This window comes from Mirounga leonina, unplaced genomic scaffold, assembly GCF_011800145.1.
Source record: "Mirounga leonina isolate KUSES-001 unplaced genomic scaffold, KU_Mleo_1.0 Mir_180, whole genome shotgun sequence".
Classification (NCBI taxonomy): domain Eukaryota; kingdom Metazoa; phylum Chordata; class Mammalia; order Carnivora; family Phocidae; genus Mirounga; species Mirounga leonina.
This window is the reverse complement of record NW_023270469.1, coordinates 7001513-7028629: the sequence shown is the minus strand read 5'-3', so window position 1 is coordinate 7028629 and position 27117 is coordinate 7001513. Positions and strand designations below refer to the sequence as shown.

At 46.2% G+C, this 27117-nt stretch overlaps 1 protein-coding gene and 1 long non-coding RNA gene across 2 annotated transcripts in view; one reads left to right on the top strand and one right to left on the bottom strand.

The window, feature by feature from the left end:
- Positions 1–1181: 1181 nt before the first annotated feature.
- LOC118023538 (polycystic kidney disease protein 1-like 2) overlaps positions 1182–27117 on the bottom strand; it is a 36459-nt gene continuing 10523 nt past the window's right edge. Inside the window, 13 exon segments of the mRNA XM_035024729.1 lie at positions 1182–1587; positions 2248–2393; positions 3003–3179; positions 4136–4277; positions 4957–5074; positions 6921–7128; positions 8676–8789; positions 10510–10563; positions 12932–13009; positions 15171–15575; positions 17336–17536; positions 17539–17564; positions 26135–26282. Of these exon segments, the coding sequence (XP_034880620.1) occupies positions 1273–1587; positions 2248–2393; positions 3003–3179; positions 4136–4277; positions 4957–5074; positions 6921–7128; positions 8676–8789; positions 10510–10563; positions 12932–13009; positions 15171–15575; positions 17336–17536; positions 17539–17564; positions 26135–26282 (2132 nt within the window). The 3' untranslated portion in view covers positions 1182–1272.
- LOC118023541 lies at positions 8722–25686 on the top strand. Its single transcript, XR_004682838.1, has 4 exons — positions 8722–8956; positions 15047–15192; positions 21976–22179; positions 25502–25686. It is a non-coding gene; the product is annotated as an uncharacterized LOC118023541 (long non-coding RNA).

Below are 27117 nucleotides of genomic sequence, written 5' to 3'. Positions count from 1 at the left end.
GATATGTAATCTCTCCAGTTGGTGGCTTATCTGGGATGAGGAGGAATGCCTCGATTTACAGATAAGGGGTGAGACTGAGGGAAGTTATGTACCCTGCCCAAGTCTCAAGGTTTGAAAGCGACAGAGGCAGGATTGGAAGTCAGGCTCCTCACTCCCAAGCCTTTGCTCTGCCTCCCAGAAGCTCTGGTCTCTGTAACTATTCTTCCAGCTCCCCAGAGAGGACTTTAACCTCTGTGCCTCAGTTTCCTTCTCTGCAAGATGAGGAGAAAGATCCATCTAGAAAGGCTTGTGTGAGCTGGGCATGTGGTAGCTGCGTAGCATGTGGGCTGTGGTCTGCATCTGGGCTGAGACTGCCCTTGGCCTCTGCAGGATCTTCTGGTCCCTCCCTCAGGGAAGCTTCCAGCACACTGCTCACAGCCTGAAACAGGTCCTTGGTGGCCGCCTGGCGCCCCTGGTCTTCAGGATGGGCCTTGGAACTCACTGCCAACAGGGCTTCACTGGCATGCTGCAGAGCCCGGGTGGCCTCCCGCTGGGTTCACCTGAAGCTCTTGGGCTGGCAGCACATTGTAGGCGCTCAATAAGTGTTCGTTATTTGTCTGTAAGTAATTACTACGACAACCACCACTTCTTTGTACTAAGTACTTACCACATGTCCTGCACCATGCTAAGTACTTTCATGCAAACCCTTCACGGGACCAGAGAAGGATTTCTTTTCTTCTCCATGCCCAGCAGGTGTATGTGATGCTGTGTGTGTGTGTGTGTGTGTGCACGTGCGTGTACCTGCACCCACACATATTCATAGAGCAGGTACCAGGAGTGGAAGTAGTCATACACTCTGCAATAGTTGTTTATCATGTCAGGCTGTAACACATGAGATGGCCACTGTCTGGATTAAAACTGGTTGAATGTTGGTAATTTCAAATGGTTTGACCTAACCTTATGAGGAAAAATACTATTTATTATCCCCATTTTCCAGATGGGGAACCGGAGGCTTAGAGAAGTTCATTCACCAGCCTGTGACAGTACAGATGGCAAGTGACAGAGGTGGGATGACATCCAGGGTCTAACACCAAACCATTAACTATATGAGTGAGGCCAGGCCACTTTTCTCCTCTGGCCTCGGTTCTGTCATCTTTGACAGGAAGGCCTGGAGTGATACTCTTAAATTCCTTCCTGCCATAGAAGCCTTTGACTCCATGAGGCAGAGCAGGGAAAGCAGGTTTCCCTCATTTTAGGTCACTTACCAAGAAAGGACCAGAGAGGGAGCTGATGTCAACAGCTCAGCAGATACCGAGGCTTCCCAGCTCTGTGAATTCCACTCCCCACCCTGAACGGCTGTGTACAGACCTCGGGGCCCCACTGGATGGCATGAAAGGGCCCCCTCTTGAGCACCTTCTGTCTGACGTCCATGTTCAGCAGCCCCTTGCAGCCCTGCTCCTGGCACTCCTGGTCCAGCATGGATGACACGGCTCTGGACAGCTGGAAGAGCCACTCAGGGTCCCGCTCACCTTGCAGAGTGGCGGTGATATTCTCCAACACTGCAGCCTGGAATGCCACGTTGTCAACACGGGTGTCTCCAAGTCCCACCTAATAGGGAAACCAGAAGCACGCTCAGTGCACGGAAGACCTCATCTCACCAGTTCTTGTTCCCAAACCTGGAGCCTGAAGTCAGTCTCACAAGGCAAACCAGAGCAAGGATGGAAGGCTTTGCACCTGGTGTGGGGTCTCTCTTGAGGCTGAGGGCAGCCGGGCCCACTTGTAGCAGGCAGCCAAAGGCCACTGAAAGCAAGCCTTGGGCCAGTTGCTGCTCTATCCTCACCGCCCTCCGTATCGAGCCCCCTTCCTGCTCCACCTGGTCTCTCACCCTTCAAATTTACCCTGATTTTATCCAGCCTCAGCCTTGTAGCCCCGATGGCTGATTTTGGTCCTCCTTCCTCTAGACTCTGATGGCACTGGTCTATCTCATCCCTGGGACCTCCTGCTCCAAGACTCCAGGGCCCTACTCCTATTCTGTCCACTGAGATGAAGGATCTGCAAAGATAGAGACCATGTCTGTTTTGTTCACAGCTGTGTCCCCGGGGCCTGGCACATAACAGGTGCTCTGAAAATACTAGTTGAAGGAATGAATGAATCAGCGACTCATCTGGTCATGCCCTTGTCTCCCTTCAACCCAGTCACCCACTTGGTGAGGTTCAGTTGGGTCAGCAAGTTTTCTCAGTAAAGAAACAAAAGGCTGCCACCACCCACCTTCACCGCTGCATGGGCCTGCTGTTTGTCCCCTGAGAGATTGGAGACAGAAATGACCACTGTCAGCATGAAGTCATTGTTTACTTTTCCAAGTGGCAGATAAACTGACAGGAGGGCAGGCTCAGGGCCACAGTGTAGACAGGAATCTGGTAAATGGAAACTGAACAGTTAGGGGGGCATCTCCAGGGAGACTGGAAAGCCACCGAGGTAGAGCCTGATGACAAGGACACAAAAGCCGCAGCTCATGAAGGCATGGCAGGCACTCAGGGACTCCATGCTTTCAGAGAGAAGAAAGCCATCTATACTGATCCACTGGCCTCTCTAGGTAATCACATGCTGCTAGGACTTTGGAATAATTTTAATGGAATCCATAAAAAATTCAGAAAAAATTTTCTCTCTTTACAGGCTTAAAAAAAATTCAAGGTAGTAAACCAAATTACAAAAAGGAGAAGGAGGAAGAGGAAGGGGGGTGGAGGAGATCTTAAAAATTAGCTCAAAACATATCCAAGTTCATTCAAAAGTCACATCCTGTACAAAGGCCTTCCCAGGCTCATTGATCTGAAGAGCGTCCCCCTCCTGCAGGGATGTGGCTGGGTCAGTGTGCCTGGGGCTGGGGTTAAGGTGTAGGGGGTTCTTCATTCTGCAAACCTCTCTCACACATGGAACATACTTTTTGCATCTCTCACAGAGAGGTCCCTGTTCTGGGAGAAATGGAGCCTAGCAGCTGAGGGAGAGCAATAGCCCTGGGCCGGTACCTGACTCCAGACAGAAGCAGTACTCCAGGGGGCCCAGGGCAGAGGATGTGTTGCAGAAGATGGTGAAGCTCATCGGAATGGTACCCTCCTCCGGGGTGATGGTGCAGATGGGCACCTCAGGGGCAGGCAGAGAGCTGATCACATAGGTGTCCTCCCCATAGGCATGCCCGGTCACTGCTGGGGAGTGAAGACAGAGGGTGCTTGAGGGGCTCTGTGGGTCACACAAAGTACCATGCTTCGGGATTGCCCTGGGAGCTTGTTAAGCATGCAGATTCCCAGGCCCATGTTCTGACCCCGAGCCTCAGACCTCTCTGGAGGTTCTGGGGTGGGGCCCAGAAATCTGCATATCTAACAGCTCCCCCTGTTGCAGGGTATCCTGGGGCCTCACATTTTAAGAGTCAGTCCTTCATCTGTAAAACAGGGCTAATATTAGTAGCTTCCTTGAAGCTTTGGTGAGGAGGAAGTCTACTGGGAAACAAAATGACTTGCTCAAGATCACCAAGCTCAGAAGGTCCATGGCCAGAATCTAGAAACAGGCTGATCCTGCCCAAGGCCTTGCTCTTTCCAGGCCTCCACCTGCATCAGCATCCCACACAGCCTGGTATTTCAAAAAGAGTATGTACCTGGAAGAGCTGGGCATAAAGAGAATTTTAACCAATTAAAAATGATTAGTGTAGACCTAATCCAGAAAGTTTGGGGCAAGTCTGGGAGTGTTCATTTTAAACTAGTACCCCAGGTTGTCCCAGTGTGGGAGGCCTATGGGCCATTTTGAGAAAAACTGAATCAAATGAATCCATCCAGAAAAGAGTAATCATCCATTGTTTGTCTTTTTGAGAGTCTACATTTCCCACCGCACTGGGCTTGTTTAAAGTGAGAATCTTCCTGGCAGGACATGCAGGCTGCACCACCCCAGAATAATATGTCTCATCCACCCTGCATAATGCAATTCAGAGGAATTGAAGAAACTGAGGCACAGAGAGTTTAAGTGCTAGTGATGGGATTAACACCAGAGCCTGCGTCTGGCCCCTGACCCTGCACTGAAGTCCCACATTTCAAGGCTTCTGGGTTTGTCTTGGTTCACTTTCTGTGGCAGACGGGACCCGTGACAAGAGACTTAGGGGAGGCCTCCACACCTGTGGCTCTGATCCGGATGGCCTGGCCCCAGGTCTGCCGGAAGGAGCTGTTCAATCGCAGCATGGAGGTGTTGCTCTGAAGGAGGATTAAAGCACTCAGCCAAAATTCCTGGAATCTGCAGGCAGCCGGGAGAGGCTCAGCCTGAAAGAGAGCACCAACCAGAGCCCCTGAGGCTTCAGCCAGGCTGCTGGACCTCAGCAGGGCAGTGGCTTCTCACCCCTAGGAGGCCTTCCAGATCTGTCTCTGCTGCAAAGACACCACCTGCTTCCCCGAGTCAGCCCAAATACCCAATTTCCAGCTTGGTGTAGGTGTTTATCTGAGATCAGGTTCCCTTGAAGAAGAGCCTGAGACAAGGATTCATGTGCAGGTCATTTACTGAGGGAGGGCTCTTGGGAAACCCAGAGTGGAGAGGGAAGCAGAGTAGGGCAGAGAAGTGGTTTCAGGAGGTGTCCAGTCAGCCTCAGCCTGATCCCACAGGGAGTGTGAGCTGCACCACAGAAGTTCTCTTACTCAGAGGCAGGGGAGCTGGGCCATTAGACCCCCACCTCCATTGGTTACTGGCCGGCAGTCACTCCACAGCGGCTGGGATGGGTGCATCAGCCTGGGAAGAGGGACTGGGGTGGGGCACCCGCAGCATCTGCTGTGATGTTTCCCCATTGCTTCTGCTCCCTTGCATCCGTTCTCCCTTCTGACCAATGCCCTGGTTTTTCTCTGGGAACACCACCACCCCGCCCCCTCACCCTGTGGGCTCTGGCTCAGTCCTGGGCATGTGACCCAGGGTCTGGTCAGTCGAAGTGGGAGTGACTGCCAGTGTCCTCACCTTCTCCAGAGAGGTGTCCTCTAAATACCAGTTGAACATGGCCACTGAGGAGTCATCCCCCATGGTGACTCTGAGCATGACATCTTCACTGGCATTCGCTGGTCTGCAGTTCTCACAGCTGAGAGGGAGGCAGAAAGGAGTGTGGAAGCTCGCTCAGGACTCGTGGCCTGGTCTTTTGTCTGGTTCTTCTCAGGTCCTTTGCAAAGGTGGCAGAGGGCCTTTTTTCAAGTGAAAGATGGAATAAAAGCAACCCATGCCCCAACCAAAACCAGGACATAGTGTTGGTCATGGAGATGGAGTGATTTGTGCCTGACCGAATTCCCACTTCATTCCTGATGAAAGACAATGGTTTGGAAAGTGCATGAAGCCCAGGGTCCTCGGATCCTGTCCCTGCCTTGTAAGAATGGTCACCTTGCATGAGTCACTTAAACTCTCTGAGCCTCATTTTCCCCTGCAAAGTGGGGGGGATAAGAGCAGACAATATTTTCATGAGTCTTTCTGGCTCTAGCAATAATAAAGGAATGCTATGGTTTTATTGCCTGCATGCCACAGGTTATAAAGAATTTGCGTCATTATTCGCTTATCCAGTGCTTACCCCAACCCTAGGAGCAACATATTAGAATCCCCTATCACAGACAAGCAAACCAGGCTCAGGGAGCCAATGTGATTCGTACCAGGTGACACGACTCCTGAGTGGGAGAAGGGAACACGCACCAGCACATCTACATTCAGATCCTGGGTCTTCTCTATAGCATCCCACTCCCTCCCTAGAGCCAGTGAGAGATCACTCTGGTACCTGCCGTGTGTCTAGCCCATCCACAGGACCTTTCAGTTTTAAGTCCTTAGCAGCTCTCAATCTCCCTACTTCTGTCTTCATGTCTGTCCTAGCACAGGTGTACCAGACATTCTCCAACAACTCTTTGTGGCTCTGGGCACTAGGAGACTAAACTCCATAGACTGGGTCACCTGAGTTCCTGTGCCCTCTGGCTTCTGGTTGGGCCCAGCAATGGGAGGCATTGGCTGGGGAATCAGAGGGTGAGGGAGGGAGGTGGGTATTTATTCACCACTGTCCCTGCTCCTTAGCAGGTGGGCAGCAGTTGGCAGTGACTGTGTTCCTCTAACCAAGACCACAGCTCCCGGGGGTTCCAGCAACGCCATCCCCCACTCCTTCCTTCTGCAGTCCTAAGAAGAAGAGTGGCTTCCTCCTATTGTAGTCCTGCACTGTTATCCCTTTGTTTGCCCACATCTGTAAATAGGCCCTTTGTCCAACTCTCATCAATTCCCAGTTTGAGGGACACATCTACTTCTTGCTGGGACCCAGTTGATAGACCAGGCTACCTTGAACTTTCACCTTGACTCCTGCAAGAACTCAAGCAATCTCCTGGAGCCCTGTCTTGCCCTCCTCCAACCTGCTCTCCACCCTGCTACCACAGCATTTTGAAGTAAGACATAATCATGTCCCCAGCCTGCTTGCAACTCTTGGGTGACTTTCCAGAACTCTTCAAATCATGTCTGTGACATAACCCACAAAGTTCCACCAGAGCCAGGCCTCGCCTTTTCTCCCAGTTTCTTCTTGCCCCTCTCTCTCCTTCCATACTTGAGCCACACCAGTCTCCTTCACTTCCAGCTTATTCTATGCTCCCCCCCCCTTTGTCATCCAGTTTCCTCTCCAGCCCCCTTTTCCTGCCAAGCTGGTCCTTCTTCCTTCTTCACATCTCTCCTGAGGGAAGCCTTCCCTGGTCCCGAGTCTGGGAACTTGTCATCGAGGTGCACTATCTCCCTGCATTCGTTGGGGCAAATAATTGCTGACCACCAGGGAGCACTCCCCGTGAGAACTGTGACCGGGGCTCTTGGACCACCCCTGTAAGACCTGCCCCTACGTCAGTGCCAGCCGGAGCTGGCTCTTCAGTAAACGGTGGCTGAAGGGATGGCAACACCATAGGAGTTTGCTCTCTCGCCCCCACCTGACTCGAGGCCTGAGTTCCAGGGGGGCAGACACATAGAGGCACTTCTCCTCCCGGTTCTCCAGCTCCCTGCCTCTCCAGGTGGCCAGGTGCAGGGTGATGGCGGAGTTGGGCGGTGGCAGGCAGGACGGAGGAAGCACCAGCTCCCTTTGGTCTGTGCAGAGCAGCTGCCTCTCAACACAGTAGCTCCACTGGGCCCAGCAACATCCTGAGAGAGGGGGGCAAACGCTGTTATACATCCAGGGACCCTTCTGGTTTGGGATTTTTAGGAGAAAAAAGTCAAATATCGATAAGAAAAGCAGCTCCAAAGAGAGAGTTTGGTTTTTAAAAACACTCTCACTTGCAGGGTGCAGGAATGGTGCTGCGGAAGGATGCTTCTAGGGAAATGAGCGGCGCTTCACCCTGACTCCAAGCAGACCTGCAGGGTATGTCAGCTTCTTTTGTTTGCACCAGCCACTTGCACTGATGAATGAACGGGCAGGCATATAACAGGAGAGAGGCCAGGAGGATAGACCGCTCTGCTTGGGAGAGCATCCAGGGCAGTTTCTTATCCCTGCTGCAACTCTCACTCCACTTGGAAGCGATTGTCCTCAGCTGTATGTCCCTTTGGGTACACTGGGGCCCTGGGGGCTGTATCTCCATCTGAGAGGCTGCATGTCATCTCCAGCTTTATGATACCAGCTTGGTAAGTCCCTGTATCCTTTGCCCTTCATCTCTGTTGATCGATGTTTATCCATCAATCACCTTGCTTCCTCCGCCCCCCAGTATAGTAGTCATTCACAGGACATGATCTAGGGTTGGGCCATCAGCTCAACCACCCAAACTGTATACATGCATCCTTTCTGAATTCTGATAATGAGAATTAACATTCAAAAGGATGTCCTGAGCACTTACCAATGGATATTGAAAGGCTTCAAATTTTCCATGACTTTTGACCCAGCTATTCCATTTCTTGAAATTTATTTATTTTCTCAAAACTTATTTCTGAAAGTTACCACAGAGGCAAATAAAGATAGAACTACAAGGATGTTCATTACAACATTGTTTATAAGGGCAAATAATTCAAAACAACCTAAATGTCCAAAAATAGGACACCAGTAAATAAACGATCATACATCAACTAAACAGGCTATTATGTACTTATTATGAAATTAAGATGGAGAAGATATCATGGCATTAAAATATGCAGGATATATTGTTCAAAGAAAAAATAGGTAATAAAAATAATATGTACAGTAGGGATGGCATTCATTTCCAAAAGAATGTCTGCCTAGCTAGGATATATCCCTACAGAAAGGAGGACAACCGTTTCTAAATAATGGGTACTGGTGATACTCTCTTGGTTTGTCTGAAAATGCCTCCTCACTTCTAGACTCTCTTCCCAGTGACATATGAAGCACAGGGAAGTGAAAGGAGGGATCCACCCAGCAGGGAGGAGTTGTTTTTATTTTATCACTGAAGTTGTTTGTGGTGAAAATAAAGCAGATTGACTTTTAGGATCAATTACTGTTCTCAGATTCTTTACAGATAATGCATCTCCTTGTTGCCTGCCTTCAGGGCTACCTCTGCCTTGATTTGCCATTGCTTCCCCCCACCCTCCCATTTCCATGGAATTCTCAATCTCTGGCATATGCAAGGTGCACAAAATGGCAGGCATAAGTAATGGCTGTGTGAAGGTTAAAAAACAGCAAACCTGACCTCTATCCATTACTTTCTGGTGAGCTAGGATAGTTCCAGAGCTCTGCAGCCACCTACCACATGACCACTGGAAGCGTAAATCCGTGTCACTGTCTGGCCAGCCCAGAGTCACTGTCGTGAAAGGATCCACATACTGACCAGGTTCCACATACACCTGCACATTCCCTTTCTCTCTCTGCAGAAAAAGCAACTAGTTGGTGAGATGCCCCTCCACCTCCACTTGGTACCCCACCTCCCACCCACAGCAATCTGTGCCAAGGGTAGCCACAGCATAGGACGTAGAATGGAAACAGACCCTGTATGATCCACCTGGCTGCCCTCTGGGGATGAATCACAGGGTAAGTAACTTTAGTCTGAATGTGGGCTCAGTGCTAAGGGTCCACCATGCATCCAACTGTTAACAGAGCCTGTTCTGGGACAGGGCCCATGCTTGATGCCCAGAGATATGGGAATAGAGACCTAGGCCTTGCCCTTAAGTTTGGGAGGGAATACGGACAAGAAAACAGGCCATTAAAACACAGAGAGCTAACTGCTACAGAGATGGGGGCCAAGAGGATTATGAGAATGTGTAAAAGGGAAGCAGTAGATTGAGAACATCTGCTCCTATGAAGGTTTGATAGCATTCGATTCCTGGGTTGCTGTGGATTAAATGAGAGAAGCTACTGACATGCTTTCTATTGTGTCTGGTGCAGAGGAAGGCACAGAGCTGTGACCTCTGCAAAGCGGATAGCTGGTGTCAGGGCAAGCTTCCCCAGAGGACAGGATAACAGAGTTATTGTGAAGGAGTGAGCCTGTGGGTTCTAGGAGGAGAGATCGGCAGTTATAAGGTGTGCTCCTGGAGTAAGTTCTGGTAGGACCTAATAAACGGCTAGGCCTAGAGGGCTTAGCCTGGTGTAACAGGAGGCTACATGGCAGAACTCAACCCCTAGTGGTCTCCCATGGCCTGAGAATAAAACCCAAACCCCTGTCTTGGTACCCAAGACCTCATGCGATCTGGTCTCTGTCCATCTCTCTATAATCTCCTACATACTGCCCCCACCATAGTCCTAAGGCTAACTTTTAGCCCCAGGGCCTTCATATCTGTGAAGCTCTTATTCTGCTTTCCAGCATGACTGACTGTCTTATCTTCAGGTTCCCACTCGAATGTCACCTGAATGTCACCTTCCAAGAGGCCTCATCTGATCACATTTGCTAGGCCACCCTGTTTGGCTGCTGTCACTGTACCCTGTTGCTTCTAGTTAGACATTTATCACAAGTCCTAACGAGATGCTAATATGTTTGGTAGTTTCACCCACTAGGCTCCAGGAAGGCAGGGACCACAGCTGTTTATTCACCTTTGTATCCCTAGTCCCTAACACCAAGCCTTGGACATTGTAGATGCACAGTCTTTGTTACTGAACAAGTGCATGCATGGGTAATGTCAACAGCAAGAAGCTGAGGACTCAGTCTTGCTGTAAAAACAAAGGAACCTGGGCCTGTTTTCTAAGTTAAGCATTAACAGCTATGAATTTCTCTCTGAACACTGCTTTAGCTGCATCCCACAAATTTGGATAGGTTGTACTATCATCACTCAGAAATATTTTTAAATTTTCCTTGTGAGTTTTTTCTTTCAACTGTTGATTTTTTTTCAAGTGTGCTGTTTAATTTCCAAGATGTCTAAAAGGTATATATATATCCCAGATATCTTATTACTGATCTGTAATATAACACTGTTCTGGTTGGAGAACATGCTTGGTTTGATTTCATTCCTTCTGGATCTCTTTTCAAATGGAAGAAACCTCTGTGCTTCCTAGTATTCTGGCTATTAGCACCAATAAACCCAAATTCAAAACTAAAGCAGAGTGCTTAGACATCTTTTTCTTGTGAGGTTAAGTGTTTAAAAAACAAATACTCATGTTCTTTTCCTTGGCATTTGTTCCAGATGGTTCTTGTAGACTGGAAGGAGCTGTAAACACAATGGGAACAGGCGTCAGACTTTGGTAGTGTTTATAAGGTTGCCAAAGGGCAGAGTCACAGGTATGCTCAAGATGCCCTAGGGGATCCACCTGTCTTGGAAATGGGTTAGGGAAATTTAGCAAACGTTCAGACCATAGAAATTGGTAAAAACCCAAACCATCATGTCCACCATTGGACTAAAGACACCTCTTTTGTTGTTAAGAAAGAGGCAGGCAGTTGCCAATGCAGATAACACACAAGATTTGGAGACAGACATGTGGCTGTACGCTGTTAATGTTTAATTGCCAGTTGAGGGAGGGAGTGGAGAACTCTGATTTGTAGTGTTTGCTACTTTCTGTGGCGTCAGTATTCCCACTAAGGCAGATTTCAAGCTACCAAGCTGACCTCAGTGAATGTAGAGCAAGAGGTGGACAGAACGAGCTCTGACAAGCTGCTAGAAGCCAGCCTCAGCACACCATGGTGCATTTCTGGGTCCTTCTATTAGCCTCTTACTGGCTATGTGAACCTTGGAAGGTTAATTATTCTTTCTGAGTCTTAGGTTCCTCACCCATTATAGAAAGGCAATCCCCATTTCTCAAGGCTCCAGGAGGGCTGAATCCTGTGCTTCTGTACCATTGCTTTGTAATCTATATATATATCTGTAAAGAGTATTAGTATATAAAGTTAAAAAAATGGAAAATGTACATGCAGTGGATATGCTCTGAAAATACTGAACTGTGAATATGTTAATGTCTAATTAAAGTGTAGTGATTAAGATAGGAATGTGTTTTATCTGCACTGGCAGATCCATGTGAGTCTCTAGGCCCCAGTGACCTTGTTATTTTAAGATCAGGGTATCACCAATCTTTAAAAAATTCTCTCCCAATGAATTCTCATTCAGAGAACTGTAACTTTGAAGGTCTATAAAATTATACAAAGCAAAGCTAAGATGCCAGACATAGAGGCCCTTCTTAATCTTAAGAAGGAAGATGGTCCAGTAACCCTGAATGAAGAAATCAAGAGAAATAGTTGCTGCCTCTGATCCTGCCATGAATTAGCTGAGTGACTTCTGGAAAGTCATTTAAGCTCTCTGGGCCTCAAATTCCATATGTGGAAAAGGAGGGCTGTGGACAGCAGCGAGGACATCTGATGGTTTTTTTCCCCCCATCCCAGCATCCGGGTCCCCTTCTTTTGGTAAGAGCCCTTACAGTTAACATTTTCCCTGAGGAACCATCCCTCCCCCACTCTCAGTCCTTGGTTTGGGTGAAGCTGACCCTGCATCATGTTCCAGGTGGACATGTGATTCTGGTCTGCCTAAACTGAATACCACTTTCCGCTGGCCTCAGCACTGGGTCCTAGAGGGAACATGAACCAAGCTTGGACCAGTAGAGGCAACCTCAAGACTTCTGGAAATATCCACAAAGAGGCGCTCTTTCTCTAGGGTTAAAGATTGAGGCCTGGGGCCATCCTGCTACTGCTTGAGAAGAGGGAATCAGAATGAAGCCTAAGTAGAACCAAGAGATGGGGAGAGATAGACTTCTGATGACACTGAGTGATTGGATCCAGCTGCGCCTAAACCCTGGCCTTTTCCTTTTCTGAGTTGATAGAATTTCCCTTTGACTTGAGCCAGTTTCAACTGCTTTTCTGTCCCTTGCTACTCGAAGAGTCCTGGCAAACACATTTGCGATGAACTTTCAGCTCTGTGACTGCTACTGTTGGTTGCCTACCCCGCAGCCAGTACTCCACTCTCCTTCCTGGTTGCCAGAATCCACCTTCTCCCACCTGCTTCCTAGCATCCCTTACAGCTGGGGTACGTGACCCCAGCTGATGATATCTGAGGGGAAGATTGCTGGGGATGAGGGGAAAAACACCCCCCCTAGTAACAAGAGCTACAGAGAGGGAAGTGGGGTTGTGCAGCTGCTGGATAATGCTGGGCTGATATGTGATGTCTGGAACTGCAGCAGCTGTGTTGATGAGACGCAAGCCTAAGGACAAAGCAGAAGCTCTGAGGATGGCAGAACAGGACAACAGAGTGAGCCTGGGTCCTTGCTGCTGACACTGAGTCACTGAACCAACCCTGGAACTACCTCCTAACTTCTTAGTATGTGGGATAATAAAGCCTTGAACGTAAAGCCACCTTGGTTGGGCTTTGTGTTGCTTGGAGCTTAAAGCAACATAACGAATACAAACTCAGATGTTTTAGAATTCTGTAACAATGGTTGAATGTGTTACTGCATATATCACTGCCCCTTAACATCTGTAGAGCAAGGTAAGTATTCAGAGGTTTGTTTTGAAGAGTTCCTCACTGGATTCCAAGCAAGTACAATGCCCCAGACTCCTGGTCACGAGTTCTATACCCCCTTGCAGAAATTCCTCGCCTGTGACAGTGATGCTTCCGACTTCCAAACTTAAGTTTGAGAAGGCATTCCTCACCGTCACAGTGACCGGAAAGGTGCCTGCAATGCAGAGTAGAGAATTATGGGTGTTGCAATAAATTGTTTAACTTATGCTGAGACAGCTCTCCCAGCATGTGCTTCTCAGGTCCACTGACAGCAGCATTTGAACCTTTCATCCTCTGAGCATTTAATGAACCCCTTTTGTATACCAGGCATGGTGCAAGGCTCTAGGGACACAGAGATGAATGAAATGTGGTCTCTGTCTTCAAGGTCCTTATAGTCTAGTAGACATGCAGGAGACCAAGTGCCAAACCATGGCAGAAATTGGCATGGGGGCATTGTGGACACAGAGCAGGGGGTCACTTCATCAATCATGGTTCATGGCGGGGCTAAAGCTAAAGTTCCAAGGACGAGTAGTGCTCATTAGTCAGATTAGAGAGGAGATTCCAGCAGAAGGAAAGATATGACAGGACTTTTAAAAGATTGAGGGGTAGAAAAGGGAGAGAAGGATTTGTAAGACTTACTTGGGGTAATTGTGTATCCCTCTCCTCCTCCCTCATGGGGAAGGGTGGTGGGTGCTACCTTCTCAAGTCTACAGGGAAACTCATCAGACGGAACCCTTGGAAAGGTGGATATGTGCTCTTTGCAGTTGAGTACCCCCATGGAAGTGTTCCTTACTTATGCCCTTGAAGGATGGTCTATGACAGGGGGTGGAGTGAGAGGGAGAGAGGGAGGGAGGAAAGGTCTGTATTCCTGCCTTTGGAAACACCTGCAGTCGCTGGTAGCAGGCCAAGGAAAAGGTGAGAATTTTCTACAGACCAGGTGTTGTCTTGGGGAGAGGGCTTGCTGGAAAGGGTGGCAACAATGAGAACAAGGAGTGACCTTGTTGGTGATCCAGAAGAAGCAGCAGCTGGGCAGATGTGGCCAGCTGAGGGAGAGGCATCACACCCATCCTGGGAGCTGAGGGACACAGCAGGGACCTCAAAAGCCCATAGAAGCTCCCCCAAGAGGTAGCTGCAAACATCTGCTGGGCCCTGAAAGCAAGAACTGGGCCAGCGCCACGAAGTGAGGGCCTTCCTGTCCTACCTGGTTCTGTCTCCTTCCTCCTCACCTCCTTCATCCCTAGAGTCATCCAAATCTGTTTTTCTTGTGGGGAGACTACTTATCATCTAAGAGTGAGCTAAAACCTCACAGGGCCTGCAGAGATTTTATCTATCATTCCCTGCCAGGCAACTTTTATAGAAGACAAAAATTAATTTGTATTTGAATTATAGCCTATATATTGTGCTTATTTTCCATTGTCATTTCATTTCATTTCATTCTGGATTCTCTGTTTCAAGCTGGACTTCTGATACCTGGCGAAGTTCCAGTGTTTTTCTTCTCAAATCTGTCATTTAACCTGCTATTTCTTTTGCCAGCTCTGCGGGTGAGGGCATGGTAGACCCACACCTGTATAGTGTTCCCCTCTTTATTACATACCTCTGAGACCCAGGGCCAGGGACCCCAGGGTACAGGGTTCTGGTGGGCTGGAGACTCTGTGACCCTCATCACATTCCTGCCTGCTGACCTCACCGCACTGCCCTGAAGGACTCTCTGTTCTCTCCAGATTAAATGCAAATGTCGGCTGTGGTCACCTCCCCTGGTGGTGCCAGCCAGTCTGTTAGCCTATCTCTGTTCCAGCCCCCATCATGACTCTTCCTCTCTTCTCCCTCCCTCTCCCACCCTTGTTTTTACCTCTCTCTCTCCCCCAAGGGCATGGACTGGTTTCCTGAACCACACTCGCCTCTAGAAATGATGGAAAAATTGGAATACACCAGTTCTCCTTCAGTGGTTCTCAGTGGGGGAGATTTTGCTGTCCAGGGGACAGTTGGCAATGTCTGGAGGCATTTCTGGTTGTCATGACTTAGGGGCCTGGTGCTACTGGCATCTAGTGGATAGAAGCCAGGGATGCCGCTAAACATCCTACAATGTGCAGGACGGTCCCCACAACAAAGTATGATCCATTCCCAAATGTCAGAAGTGCCAGAATTGAGAACCCCTGTGACTCTGAGCTCTATGAGGGCAGATAATATGTCTCTTCCTTATTTTGTGACCTAGGCTGGATGCTGTGAACCAGGTTTGTGACCAGGACACACCAAAACTGGCTGGCGGGATGCTGGATACCCAAGTTGGGAAGGAAAGAGGAGGGAAGTTTGGGAAGTGGCCCACCAACCCCAAGTACCTTCAAGAGGAACTGCCACATGGTAAATCCCAAATGGCCGTTGGAGGCTTTCTTCTTGATGGGTGAAGGTTGCATTGAGTCCTGCCACTTCAAAGGTCAGGCCCTCTGGGATGCCATGAGCCACGGAGATGTTGACCAGTAGGTCTTCTCCAAGCTCCAAGTGGTCAGAACCCCAGGAGGCCTGTAGCCCTGACAGAGGCTCCATGAAGTGGACTGTGATGTTCCTAGAGGGTGCAGAGGTGGTGGTGTTGCTGGTGGCTCGGATCTCCAGGTGGTGCATCCCAGGGCCCATCCTCTGCTGAGCTGCTCTGTCCAGGGTCAGATTGTAGGGTAGCAGGCCCCTCGGTGTGGTGAACTCAGCCAGGGTTATGTTACCCAACAGTGCAGTGTAAGTCACCCCAGTTCCTATGTGGGGTAAGAAATATTTAAGAATGTTGGCAACAACCACGCTGTAGATTGTACCGAGTTAGTTAAGACTCAAGCTCTGAGGTCAGATTCTGGATATAGCTAGGGGCATGGTACAGCCATAAAGACATATGGAAGGATAAGTCCCAACCCCAAGTATTAACTGTGATTATCTCTGAGGGATGGATACATGAATGATTTTTCTTTTTGGGTTCTCTCTGCTCATCTGCACATTCTAATTTATACTATACATGTGTTACCCATAAACTTAAAGGTTTGTAATAAAGATTTGAGAACATTTTGTTGACAGGTTTGGCCTTGGAGGGAGGAAGGCTAACAAGGGAGCATCTCCCGAGGCATGGCTGATTTTTATGCGTGACAATTAGCCTCCAGTCTTGTTCTAGGCAGGAGCAGGTGAAGCTGTTTCCTTCCACCTCCATGGCAGACTGCCTGGAACCCTGCTCTACAGGAGTACTCAGCCTGTCCACATAGCGCTGGCTATCCTAAATGGATGCTGAATACTGTGGTTGACTCTTAAAATCTGATTTAAACCACCAAATTAGGATTCTTTCCAATAGAAACCAAGCGAGTATATTTCTTGTTTGAGTGATGATGTTGCAGCTGATGCTGCCGAGAGTAATGTTAGCCCTCTGACTTTTATGTTTACTGCTCCCTCTCCCCACACTTGGCAAAGAGTAGGCACTCAATTATATTTGTAGAATGAAAAAATAAATGAAGGATTATTTTAGGTTTCCCAGTGCACATAGCAGCCATCTTCAGCCAACAAGCACACCGGAACAGAGAGGAGCCCCGAGTACCATGTTTAAGGACCCACGGTGGCTCCGTTAAGTCACTGCTGAGTGAAGCTCCAGGAGCTGTGAGGTCGGACTGAGTCATGTCCTCCCCTCTGCAGCTCTGCAGCACACAGTTTACCTCAACAGGCTTCTGTCCAGATCTCAAATTGGACCTGTGCCTGCAGGAAAGATGCTGCCTTTGGTGAGGATGGGTCATAGTTGGTAGGGATTGAGAAAAGGGATGATATTCAGAGTATTCAAAAACTGAAACTGCGTGGGTCCCTCCTGACCAAATAGGATGGATGTTCTGATAAATCAGAATGGACACTGTGACCAAGCAGAATAGATGCTTCGACCGATCAGAAGGGATACCTTGCCTAATCAAAATGGACATGATGACCAATAAGAATGGCCTCTATGACCAATCAGAAAAGAAACTGGCCAATCAGAGCAGACACCAGCCACAGCAGCTCCTGTGGGTGTAGCAGTATATGTCACTGAATAGCAGTCCTGATTGGGGGCAGCATCATTGTGCCAAGCTGGTCAGTGCTGGCCACGCTGAGATGACCTCTGGCCCAGCTGGTAGCTCTCCCAGTCCTATTCAAGTTCCCCCAACAAGGAGTGACTTGGAAATTCAGTTCTTCTGATGAGACCGTGTACATGCAAAAAAGGACATTCGGAAGGCTGAGAGCTTCACTAGCTTACTGGGCTTGTGACTTTGAGCCAATTTCTGAACTTTCCCTGCATTTCTTCATATGTAAAACAGAGATAATAGTAGTACATACTGGGTGGGCTAGTACATGTAAAGCACTTAGACCAGTTCCGGGCACATACTAGGTGCTATTGAGCTAAAAAACTGACTCAATATATGAGTGCTGTTAGTATTCACTAAAGCCTGGGAGTTGGGTGGATAGATTTGGGGAAGAATCAAGGTTGCCTTGACCTTGACCATTTCTGTAGACTCACCTCCATCAAGTACCACCTGAATCCACAACGGGTCCCCAAAGACAGCGCGGCAGAGAGGGCTGGCTCCTGACTTGGACAGGCTGGAGCACCCGGTCACATGGAGCCTCTCCATCTTGTCTCGGATGGTCACGTGCTTCTGAGCCATCACGTGCCACTCAGTGGTTGTGCACTCGGCAAACACAGTGAATTCCCCAGGGGCTTGAACTGGTGGGTCACATTGCTGGATGAACTGCAGGCAATAGTCGGTGTTAGCAGTGTTGCAGACACACAAACACATGCATTCACACATGTGTGCACACATGCACTCACCCACCTCATGCTCCCCTGTTCTGCAAAGACAAACAGATGAAGAAAGAGACGCTACACAACCAAGCTGTTGGTGTTCATGAAGGTTACATTGAGATGTCTGGAACAGGTGGGAATGGAAGAAAGAGCAGTGACCAGCCAGGGAGTTGAATATTTGGTTACAAGTCCTTTTTCTGCTATTTATTCTTTCTGTCATTCACATAAATCCCCTCTCTGGGTCTTCTTGCTTTATCTGTAAAATACTATGCTCCAGCCTACCCTTCTGAGCCATATTTTCCCCATGTGTAAAATGGGATCCTATTCCAAATGTATCAGAATTATGGGTATGTTTTGCTTCTCATTTTCCCAAGGGAACTAGTTAAAAATCTCTAACATGGCCTGTAAAGACCCACATGACCTGCCTTCCTGACCTCACCCCCATCTCCTGCCACACCCCTCTAACTCTATGTCCACTCAGACCTCTTCTCAGTTCCTGGAATGTGCCACCTCCTGTCTGCTTCAAGGCCTGCAGGTGTGCTATTCTTTGCTGGGAAGGCTCTTACCCATCTCTGCTCACACTCATGCTGCTCCTTCCATTCTCAGCTTAAACATCACCACCTCAAGGAAGCCTTCCTTAGGTCCCTAAAAAGGAAATGCTGTAGCTTCTTCTGATTCTTCTCTGCTAGGTCGTCAACACAGTGTCTTGTCTAATTCTCAGTTATAAACCTGGCACCTAGCACAGCGCCCAGCACAGAGTGGATGCTGAGAAATATTTGACAAATGAACATATTTGTGAAAAAGCTTGGAAAACAGTAACCTGACTTTTGGTGCTGGCCACCACGGTGTAAGCCTACCACAGCCTATTTCTTCCATTGATTACCATGAAAAACCTGGGCAGATTACAAAAAAACTTCCTGAGGATCCTGAAAAGTAAACAACAGCAGACAGTTGGGGAAGAAAGTGAAAACTTTAAGAATTATCCATAAAGATGGCATTTTCCTGTTTTGTCTTTCTTTTAAACCTCCTTTATCTCTTGGCTTTGTCCCTAGGGTAGCCTGAGTCACAAAACTGCGCAATGAATGAAGAAAACAAAAACCCCAAGAGAAATCCCCTCTGTTTAGCCAGAGAACCAGGAAAAGGGACCCAGTGAGCTCAAGAACACAGGGAAAATATCTGTTTTTGTTTTGTGTTCTCTCTTTTTTTTCTCTCTTGGCCCTGACCCAGGCTGTCCTCCCTCAGAGCTGTATTGACTGCATAGGGTGATGCAAACACCAAATCCCCAAGAGAAAACCCATCTTTCTAGCCAGAGGAGCAATGAAGAAAGACCTGTGGGAGCTGGAGATTGTGGGGGAAACCCTGAAAAGGAGAGATGTGGAGAGGAGGATCCCCCACTTCTGTGAACAGCCCAGCACAAACCATGACCTCCCCCACAGATTATACTGTAAAACAGACCCAAAGGCATACAGCCAAGGCTTTGATGAAGTCAAACTACAATATAAATACCACCCTGAGTGGCACATGAGTGGGGCAGACCCAAACAACTTTGAAAACTGAATGGACATGGGAGCCATTGCTCACAGAAGGCAAGTCATAAAACGTGGTCTGAATCTAACGGGGGGGGGGGGGGGGGGGGGGGCGGGGTTGCCTGCTAAAAGAAAACAAACAAAAATCCATTTTCCAGAGGATTTTAACAGGATTCAGAGTCTCAGAACCTACTATCAAAATGTCCAGAATACAATCCAAAATTGCTTGATATACAAAGAATGAGGAAAATTTGATCCAATCTCAAGGGAAAACATAATAGATGTCAGCCTGTAGACGACTCAGGGGTTAGAATTATCAGACAGACTTGAAATCTGCCATTATAGCCATGCTCCATGACATAAAAGCAAACCCTCTTTAAATGAATGGAAAGCTAGACATTCTGAACAGAGAAACAGAAACTGTTTTTTTAAAAAATGGAAGTTTTAGAAATAAGAAACACAATATCTGAAATAAAAAATTCCCTGGATGCAATAGCAGAATAGTGACGACAGAGGAAAGTTGGTGAACTTGAACATAAAGCAAGAGAAAGCATCCAAGTTGAAGAACAGATATTAAATAAATGTAAATATTAATAAAATATTAAATTTTTAAAAATGAGCATCATCAATCTGTGTGACAACATCAAAAGATAAAATATTTGTGTCATTGCAGTACCAATAAGAAGAGAGAGATTGGTGTAGAAAAGTATACTCAAGAAATAATGGATGAAAACTTCCCCAGTTTGGCAAAACACATACATTTGAAGATTCAAGAAGCTCCATGAACCCCAAAAGGAAAAAAGTTAAAGAAAACCATGCCCACACATATAGTAATCAAACTGCTGAGAATCAAAGATAAATGAGATAAATAAAAAAATCAAACTGCTGAAAAAAATGGCACATTACACGTAGAGTTGTGAGTGACTGTAGATTTCCCCTCAGAAACCCATGGTGGTCAGAAGACAGTGGCAACATCTTTAAGTGTTGAAAGAAAAGAACTTTCAACACTTAATTCTATATCCAGCAGAAATGTCCTCCAGGAAGGGAAGCAAAATAAAGACATTCTCAGGAATAAAGAAATCCTCTAAGAGAATTTGTTGCCAGAAGATCTGCTATAAAAGAAATGGTTAAGGGAGTTTTTCCAGCTGATGGGAAATGGTATCAGAGGGGAACTTGGAATTTCAGGGATAAAGGGAGAGCACAAGTAATGGTTAATTATTTTGGTAAATGCATAGGCTACTTTTCTCCTCATAAGTTCTTTAAATGTGTATGACTGTTGAAAGGGGCTTTCAATGTATGTAACTGTCCTACGTAGGACAATTATAAAGGAGGTTGGGCAAAGGGACCTATATGCCAGTAAGGCTTCAACATTTTACTGAAGTCAGATATTAACTCCATGTAGACAACGAAAGGTTGGATATGTGTATAGTAATCCCTGAAGCAACTACTAAAAAAGTAATAAAGAGAACCAAAAAAGCTGATAGATATGTTAAAATGGGATACTAAAAATATTCAAATACTCCAAAAGAAGACAAGAAAGGAGAGGAACAGAGGGAAAATAAACAGAAGGGCAAAGAGAAAACAAATAACTAAATATAGTAGACCTAAATCTAACTATATCAATAATTACATTACTTGTAAATGGTCTAAACACAAAAATTATTGTGCCAGATGGAATTTTAAAAAACCAAGACTCAACCAAAGATTGTCTACAAGAAGCCTACTTTAAATATAATGATAAAGATATGTTAAAAGTACAAGTATAGAAGCTTCACCAGCAAACAGTAATGAAAAAAATGCTTGATAAGGCTTTATTAATATCAGACTATGTAGATTTCAGAACAAGAAAATAATACTCTTTAGAGAAATGTGAAGGATGGTTTTGAATAGCAAAATCTGGGCTATTTTTCAGGGACCTGCCTGGAAGAAGCAACTCATTCCATTCTCTGAACTCTGCTGCCAACTGAAATTGCCCAGGACTAAAAGGCAGAGAAATGGATTTTTCCTGATCTGTCTCCAGTGAGCCCACCCAAGGGAGAAGACAACAAAGTCGTTTTAGAAACTGCTGCCAACAAAGGGAAGATACGCTCAGAGTACAAAGCAACAGAGGCAACAACTAAACATTTTGTTATGATGCTGTGAGCCGGCAATTCCACTCCTGGGTGCAAACCCAACAGAAATGTGTACATGTGTGCACAAAAGACTTGTGCTCAAATGTTCACAGCTGCACAATTTGTAATTGCCCAAATGGGAAACCACCCAAAAGGCCTATCAACACTAGAATGGATAACTAAACTGAGGAATGTCCATACAATGGAATGGTATACAGGAATGAGAAAAAAGAAATCATAATTATACACAACAATATGGATAAATCTCAAAAAGGCACTATTGAACAGATGTCAAACACAAAAGAGAATACATTTTATGATTCCATTTACAGAAGTTGCAAACAGGTTGCACTGATTGATAGTGGTAGGAATCAGTACCCTTGGGGGCCTGAGGAGGATTCCTGGGAGACAGGTCATGTTTTATTTCTTGATCTGAGTGCTGGTTACATGGGTGTGTTCACTGTGTAAAAATTAACTGAGCTGTGTCTTTTTGTGCATTTTTTGCATGTATCTATGCTTCAATAAAAAATATAAAAATTAGTTTAAGATACTGCCTCTCACTGATTTGTACATGCTGCTAGGTAGTTAACATTAATGGGATGCAGCTTTTCTTTAAAAAGAAAGAAAATGGAGAAGGAAGCTCACATTTTTAATCTTTGCTCATAATGTATAATTGTTAAGAATACCAAGGTCTGTGTCATTTTGTTAATGTCACTCACAGGTTGCTACCCAGCTTGGTGGACAAGGCCCTCTGACCAGATCGGGCAGTGTGGTGGAATGGAGAGGGTAGGAAGCTGGAAGTGAGGTCTCCAGGACTCCCATCAGTCACCTGTATAACCTAATGTCTCAGTGCCCTTGTCCATACAATGAGGCAAGAGCCATTCCTGGCTGGGTCATTCTAAGGTTTACATGAGACCATGGCTGAGTAAGTACCTGGCATGTAATAGACTCAAATATTGTAGTTTTATTTTTATAATAGGATGACATTTATGCCACTTAGCCTCTTAAAAATAAAAGTAGTGCCTACTTCTATGTAATATGAATGTAATGGCAACAGTTACCCATTTTTGAGAATCAACTCTGTGCCAGTTCTTTTCTTCTTTGTAGTCCCATTTAGTCCTTAAATTACCAAGCCACTATTAGCAATACTTGCAGTAATATTAACAATCACAGGTCATGTACCTGAATGGCCTGAAGATTCTTATATATCCTCTGTAGTGGATGCATGTCACCGAGAGTCTATCCTTCAAGACCGAGGTCTGCATCCCCCCAACACTCTGGCGTGTTAGTGCCGGAGGGCTCACACCTGAATCCATCTCCAGGAATTCCCCTTAGCCAAAGGGAGCTGCCTCCCTCAAGATGCCATCTTGCCTCCAAGGGCTGCCCAGTGCCAGGGTACAAAGTTTCACTCTCTTGCCTCAGTCAAGACAGGTCCCAGCTCTAGAGTTCTCTGTGGAGATTGGAGGGGCCTGTGTTGCTAGTGCATCCCAGTCCAACTTTTGCCCCTGCTCCATCCTTGTACCCCCCAGGAAACCTGTTGCCCCACAAATCAGTTTCCTGGCATCCAAATTACATATTCTAAAAACAATTTCTCTAAACTGGCTGGCATCAAGGCTCTTCATCAGCAGACCTCTTTTGAGTTTTTCAGCATCATCTTTCATTTTTCCCCACACACCCCTGAACTACCCTTGTAATAAGATGCTCGAAGTTATGTGAGGAGGCCACGCCCCTTCACATCCATGACCTCCCTTTCTCTACCACCACTCCTCCTGCCGGATTCCCCCGAAAAACTTCAGTCCTTTGTGACCATCACCTCCCACATAATTCCTCTGAGCCTCCCAAAATTCTGTACATCTAGGTCACCCTAAATTTTGTGTTGTCTTGAGAATTACCGATTTCCTGGGAGGTACCCCCTTGCAGACTCAGTTGTGTGCAGGGGCAGCTCTGAATAGACTCAAGAATGACGGCAATCCCCGGATATGTCTGTAGGTGGCGCTGAGTTACCCAACGCGGGACAAGGACAAATTTCACCTTAGCAAATTGTTCCATAAGGCGCATGATCAATTTCAGAAACATAGACAGTTTCCCACAGCAAACAGTAAAGCAAAACAGCCTGACGTTCAAATGAACACAAGACATGGGGAATGCAAGGCGAGAAGGAGCTTCTCAAGGAGAAATCCTTTGACTTTTATTATGCTGTTTCTGTTTGAGATTGGATTCTCCCCAATCAGCTCATGCTATTTGTCTACAACAGAGCTGAAGTGTCTGATTTACATTTTAGCTTAACAAGGAGTTAAGCAAAAGCAGGGTTCTGTACAAACACATGAAAGAAAAGCACAGTGATGTTCACACAAGGTATGTGACTTCTGTATACTTAAAATTCATGCCATTTCTAAAATTCTGGCTGAGGCTGCTGGTGCTGATAAGAAAGCATCAGAAATGTATCTCCCAAAGTTAACAAAAATGATAGAAGAAGGTGGGCAGGTAGTTTCAAAGTCCAACAAGTTTTTAAAATAGATGAAATTGGATTGTTTGAGAGGAGTGATGGCAGAGGGTATCACCACTACTTCTTTTGGAAAGAAAGAAAATGCCAGTGGCTTTGGCTTCGAGCTAATGCCCAGAGGGATTGCAAATGTAAAACACTGATTATTGTTTCTCTTCAATTATCAAAAACTTTAATCACAGAGTCTGCAGACCGCAAGATAACAAACACCCTTCACCTCACCATCCAGAGTTGACAAATACTAGCATTTTGTCCCATTTTCTCCAGTTTTTAGCTACTGTTTGTTTATTACTGGAATGTCCTTGTTTAACTAAAGGTCTTAGCAGGGCTACCGACAGTCAATTTTGACTAATCCAAATGCAAGTTGTTTAAAATTTGGGGGCCGGAAGATTGTGTAGCTGAGCATTTGTTGTTTTACCAATGAAATGGTAGCAAGGAAGAAACCTGAAGAACAAGGCCATGGGTATTTATGTCACTTAAACATTTTCTTCCCCAAAGCATCTACACATGTAATGTCTTGTTTTACTCCATGAAACAACCAAGGCAGTCATAAATATAAATGCAAGAGGGAAGGAAATGGAAACCCAAGACCAGGGATTGTCTCACACATGTTAGCAGCAGCTGGGATTAGAACCTTAGCTTCTGGACATGCCATTTTATTTTGACGTAATGGCCGGATGCGTGAGACCTCAGAAGACCATTGGGTTTGAAACCAGCACTCACCGGAGCAGATTTGGGCCATGGACAGGACTGGCCCCCTCTTGGCCCCACCCCACCCAGGGCTTCCCTCAATGCCGAGCATGCACAGGGCTGGATTCAGAAGCTCTAGCTCCAAAAAGCTAGAGCTGCAGATGTTGTGGAGTGAGGAGAGGGACTATGGGCCTCCATGATTTCCCTGGGGATTCATGTTGAACTGAGGACCCCTATAAAAAGCCTCCAAACCCAATGAGGATCTGAAAACTCTGGAACATTCTCAGGTACCCAGCAGAGCAGAATGGAGCTTACCCCAGGCCCAGGTAGGACTTTGAAATGTTATGAACCAGGTTCAGCCTCTATCAGATTGGGAAGGCTCTGCTCCCCTAGAGGATTCAGAGTAGGGCCTTCAGGCCCTGATGCCCATGCTGTATAATCCACTGGGGCTTCAGAGCCTCAGCTTTGATGCCAGCCAGTCCCGGTTTGCATCACCATGCTGCCACTCTCTAGCTGCATGGCTTGGGCAATGCCACTATAACCCCTCTGAGCCTCAGTTGCTTTGTCTATAAAAACAAGATAATAATTACCTAGCTCAGCACTGTCCAATAGAAATACAGTGTGAGCCACATGTGTGTATGTTTTGATAGCCACATTGAAAAAGTAGGAATAGAGAAAATTACTATATATATATATATATACATATATATATACATATATATATATAATACTTTTCTTTAACCCAATATATCCAAAATACTTTCATTTCAACATGTAATCAATATAAAAAAATTAGTGAGATATTTTACATTTTTTTACGGGAGGTTGGGGGGGAGCTAAATCTTCAAAATCCCACGTGTATTTTACATTTACAGCATATCTTAAGACCTGCCACATTTCAAGTGTTCAGTAGCTCATGTGGTGGGTGGCTATTCTATTGGATAGGGTTGCAGTGAGGATTAAATGAGATTATATGTGAGATTATATGTGAAAGCTGCTTGGCTGGACTGTTTTTAATGTTGCTACTCTTATTTTTTATTATTCTTGCCAACAGAAAACATTCCCACACCCAGGTGAGCATCTTCTTCACCTCATTACCGACTCCTTGGGCAGTGACCCAGGAGAGATTCTACCCAGAGCCAAGCCATAAGGACCCAGCTCTTCATCACTTCACGTGGACTCCATCATGAGAAAACCTGTGAATGCCACTTCCTCCCATTCCTGGCCGGATATATGCCCCTTGGTGGCTCTGCCATTCCTTCCATCAACAGGTGGAGTCCATTTCTCCACCTGTTGAAGCTGGGCTTGGCCATAGAACTTGCTTTGGCCAATGAGACATTAGAAAATGTAACACAAGTAGAGATTTGAGAAATGCTTGCACATTAGGCTTTGTTCTCACTTGCTACTAGAAACCCTCAGACACCATGCCTGTGAGGCTAGGCTAGCTTCTTGGGTTATGAGCAACACACACTGCTAGCCAACATTCAGCTAGCCACCAGACATGGAAGTGAGGACTTCTGAGGCCATTCACCCCCAGCTAAGCTGGCCCAGATAAGCAAAGCCACTTAGCTGATCCAAAGAACCAAGAGAAATAATATTATTGTAAGCTACTAAGTTTTGGGATGTTTTGTTATGCAGCAGAAACTGACAGATACATCCTGACTTAAGTCTCAGAGATTCCTCTTACCTGGGGGGGTAGTAGGGATTGAAAGTGTGGCCATCTCCTGTACTAATTATACATGACAGATTTCCAGTGAAGGGAGAGAGGAGCCATGTGAGGGAGATGGTGACATTTTCAAAGATGAAACTTTCATTGGACACCATCAGCTGCAGGCCTGCAGATCAAAAAGGAAAATGCTGTGTGCCATCAGAAAGCAAAATTGCATGCTTCTGTTTAAAACCTACTCTCTTATATCCACCTGTCCTTCATCATCAGGTGAGGCTTTTAAAGTTTTTTAAATTTTATTTTTACTTTTTAAAGTTCTTTTGAATTTTATTTTTAATTCGTAGGTAATAGGTGACCAAGGTACAGAATTTGAAATGTATAAAGGGTACAGAGTGAAAAGAAAGCCTCCCTTCCCTCCTTCAGAGGCAATCATTGTTACCAGTATCCAGGGTAACTTCCAGGGATGTCTACACACTCCCAAGCACATACATACTTTCCTGTTTGTACAAACGGTGCAGGATGTATATTCACTATTTGACACCTTCCACTTTTTTCAATTACTGTATCATGGAGATTGTTCTGTATGAATTCAGTTAGAGCTGCCTTGTTCTTTGTAATAGCTGCACAATGTACTCTAATTTATTTAACCAGGATTCTATTGATTGTCTAAATGTATTTTATCATGTTTAAAAAGACAAAAGGCACACCTTTAGGAAAATCTACTTGGCTAAGGTGGCCAATGATTCATTGTAAGCCATTTAGTGCACATTAAATTCTATAAAACCTGAGGTTTCAAAGTTAGCATGGAGGATGGGGAGGGGAGTAGAATTTGCTGGGGCTTCATGCAGCTAATTGTGCAGCATAATCTTTCAGTTTCCAAGCACAAACAAGGAAGGAAAAGATAGGAGATGAATACAAATGAAAAGGACTTTCCTGAGCTGCTCCGAACATTGTCGCCGTCCTGATTCGCAGCTACCTGAGGAAACACGGACCATGGCTAGGCC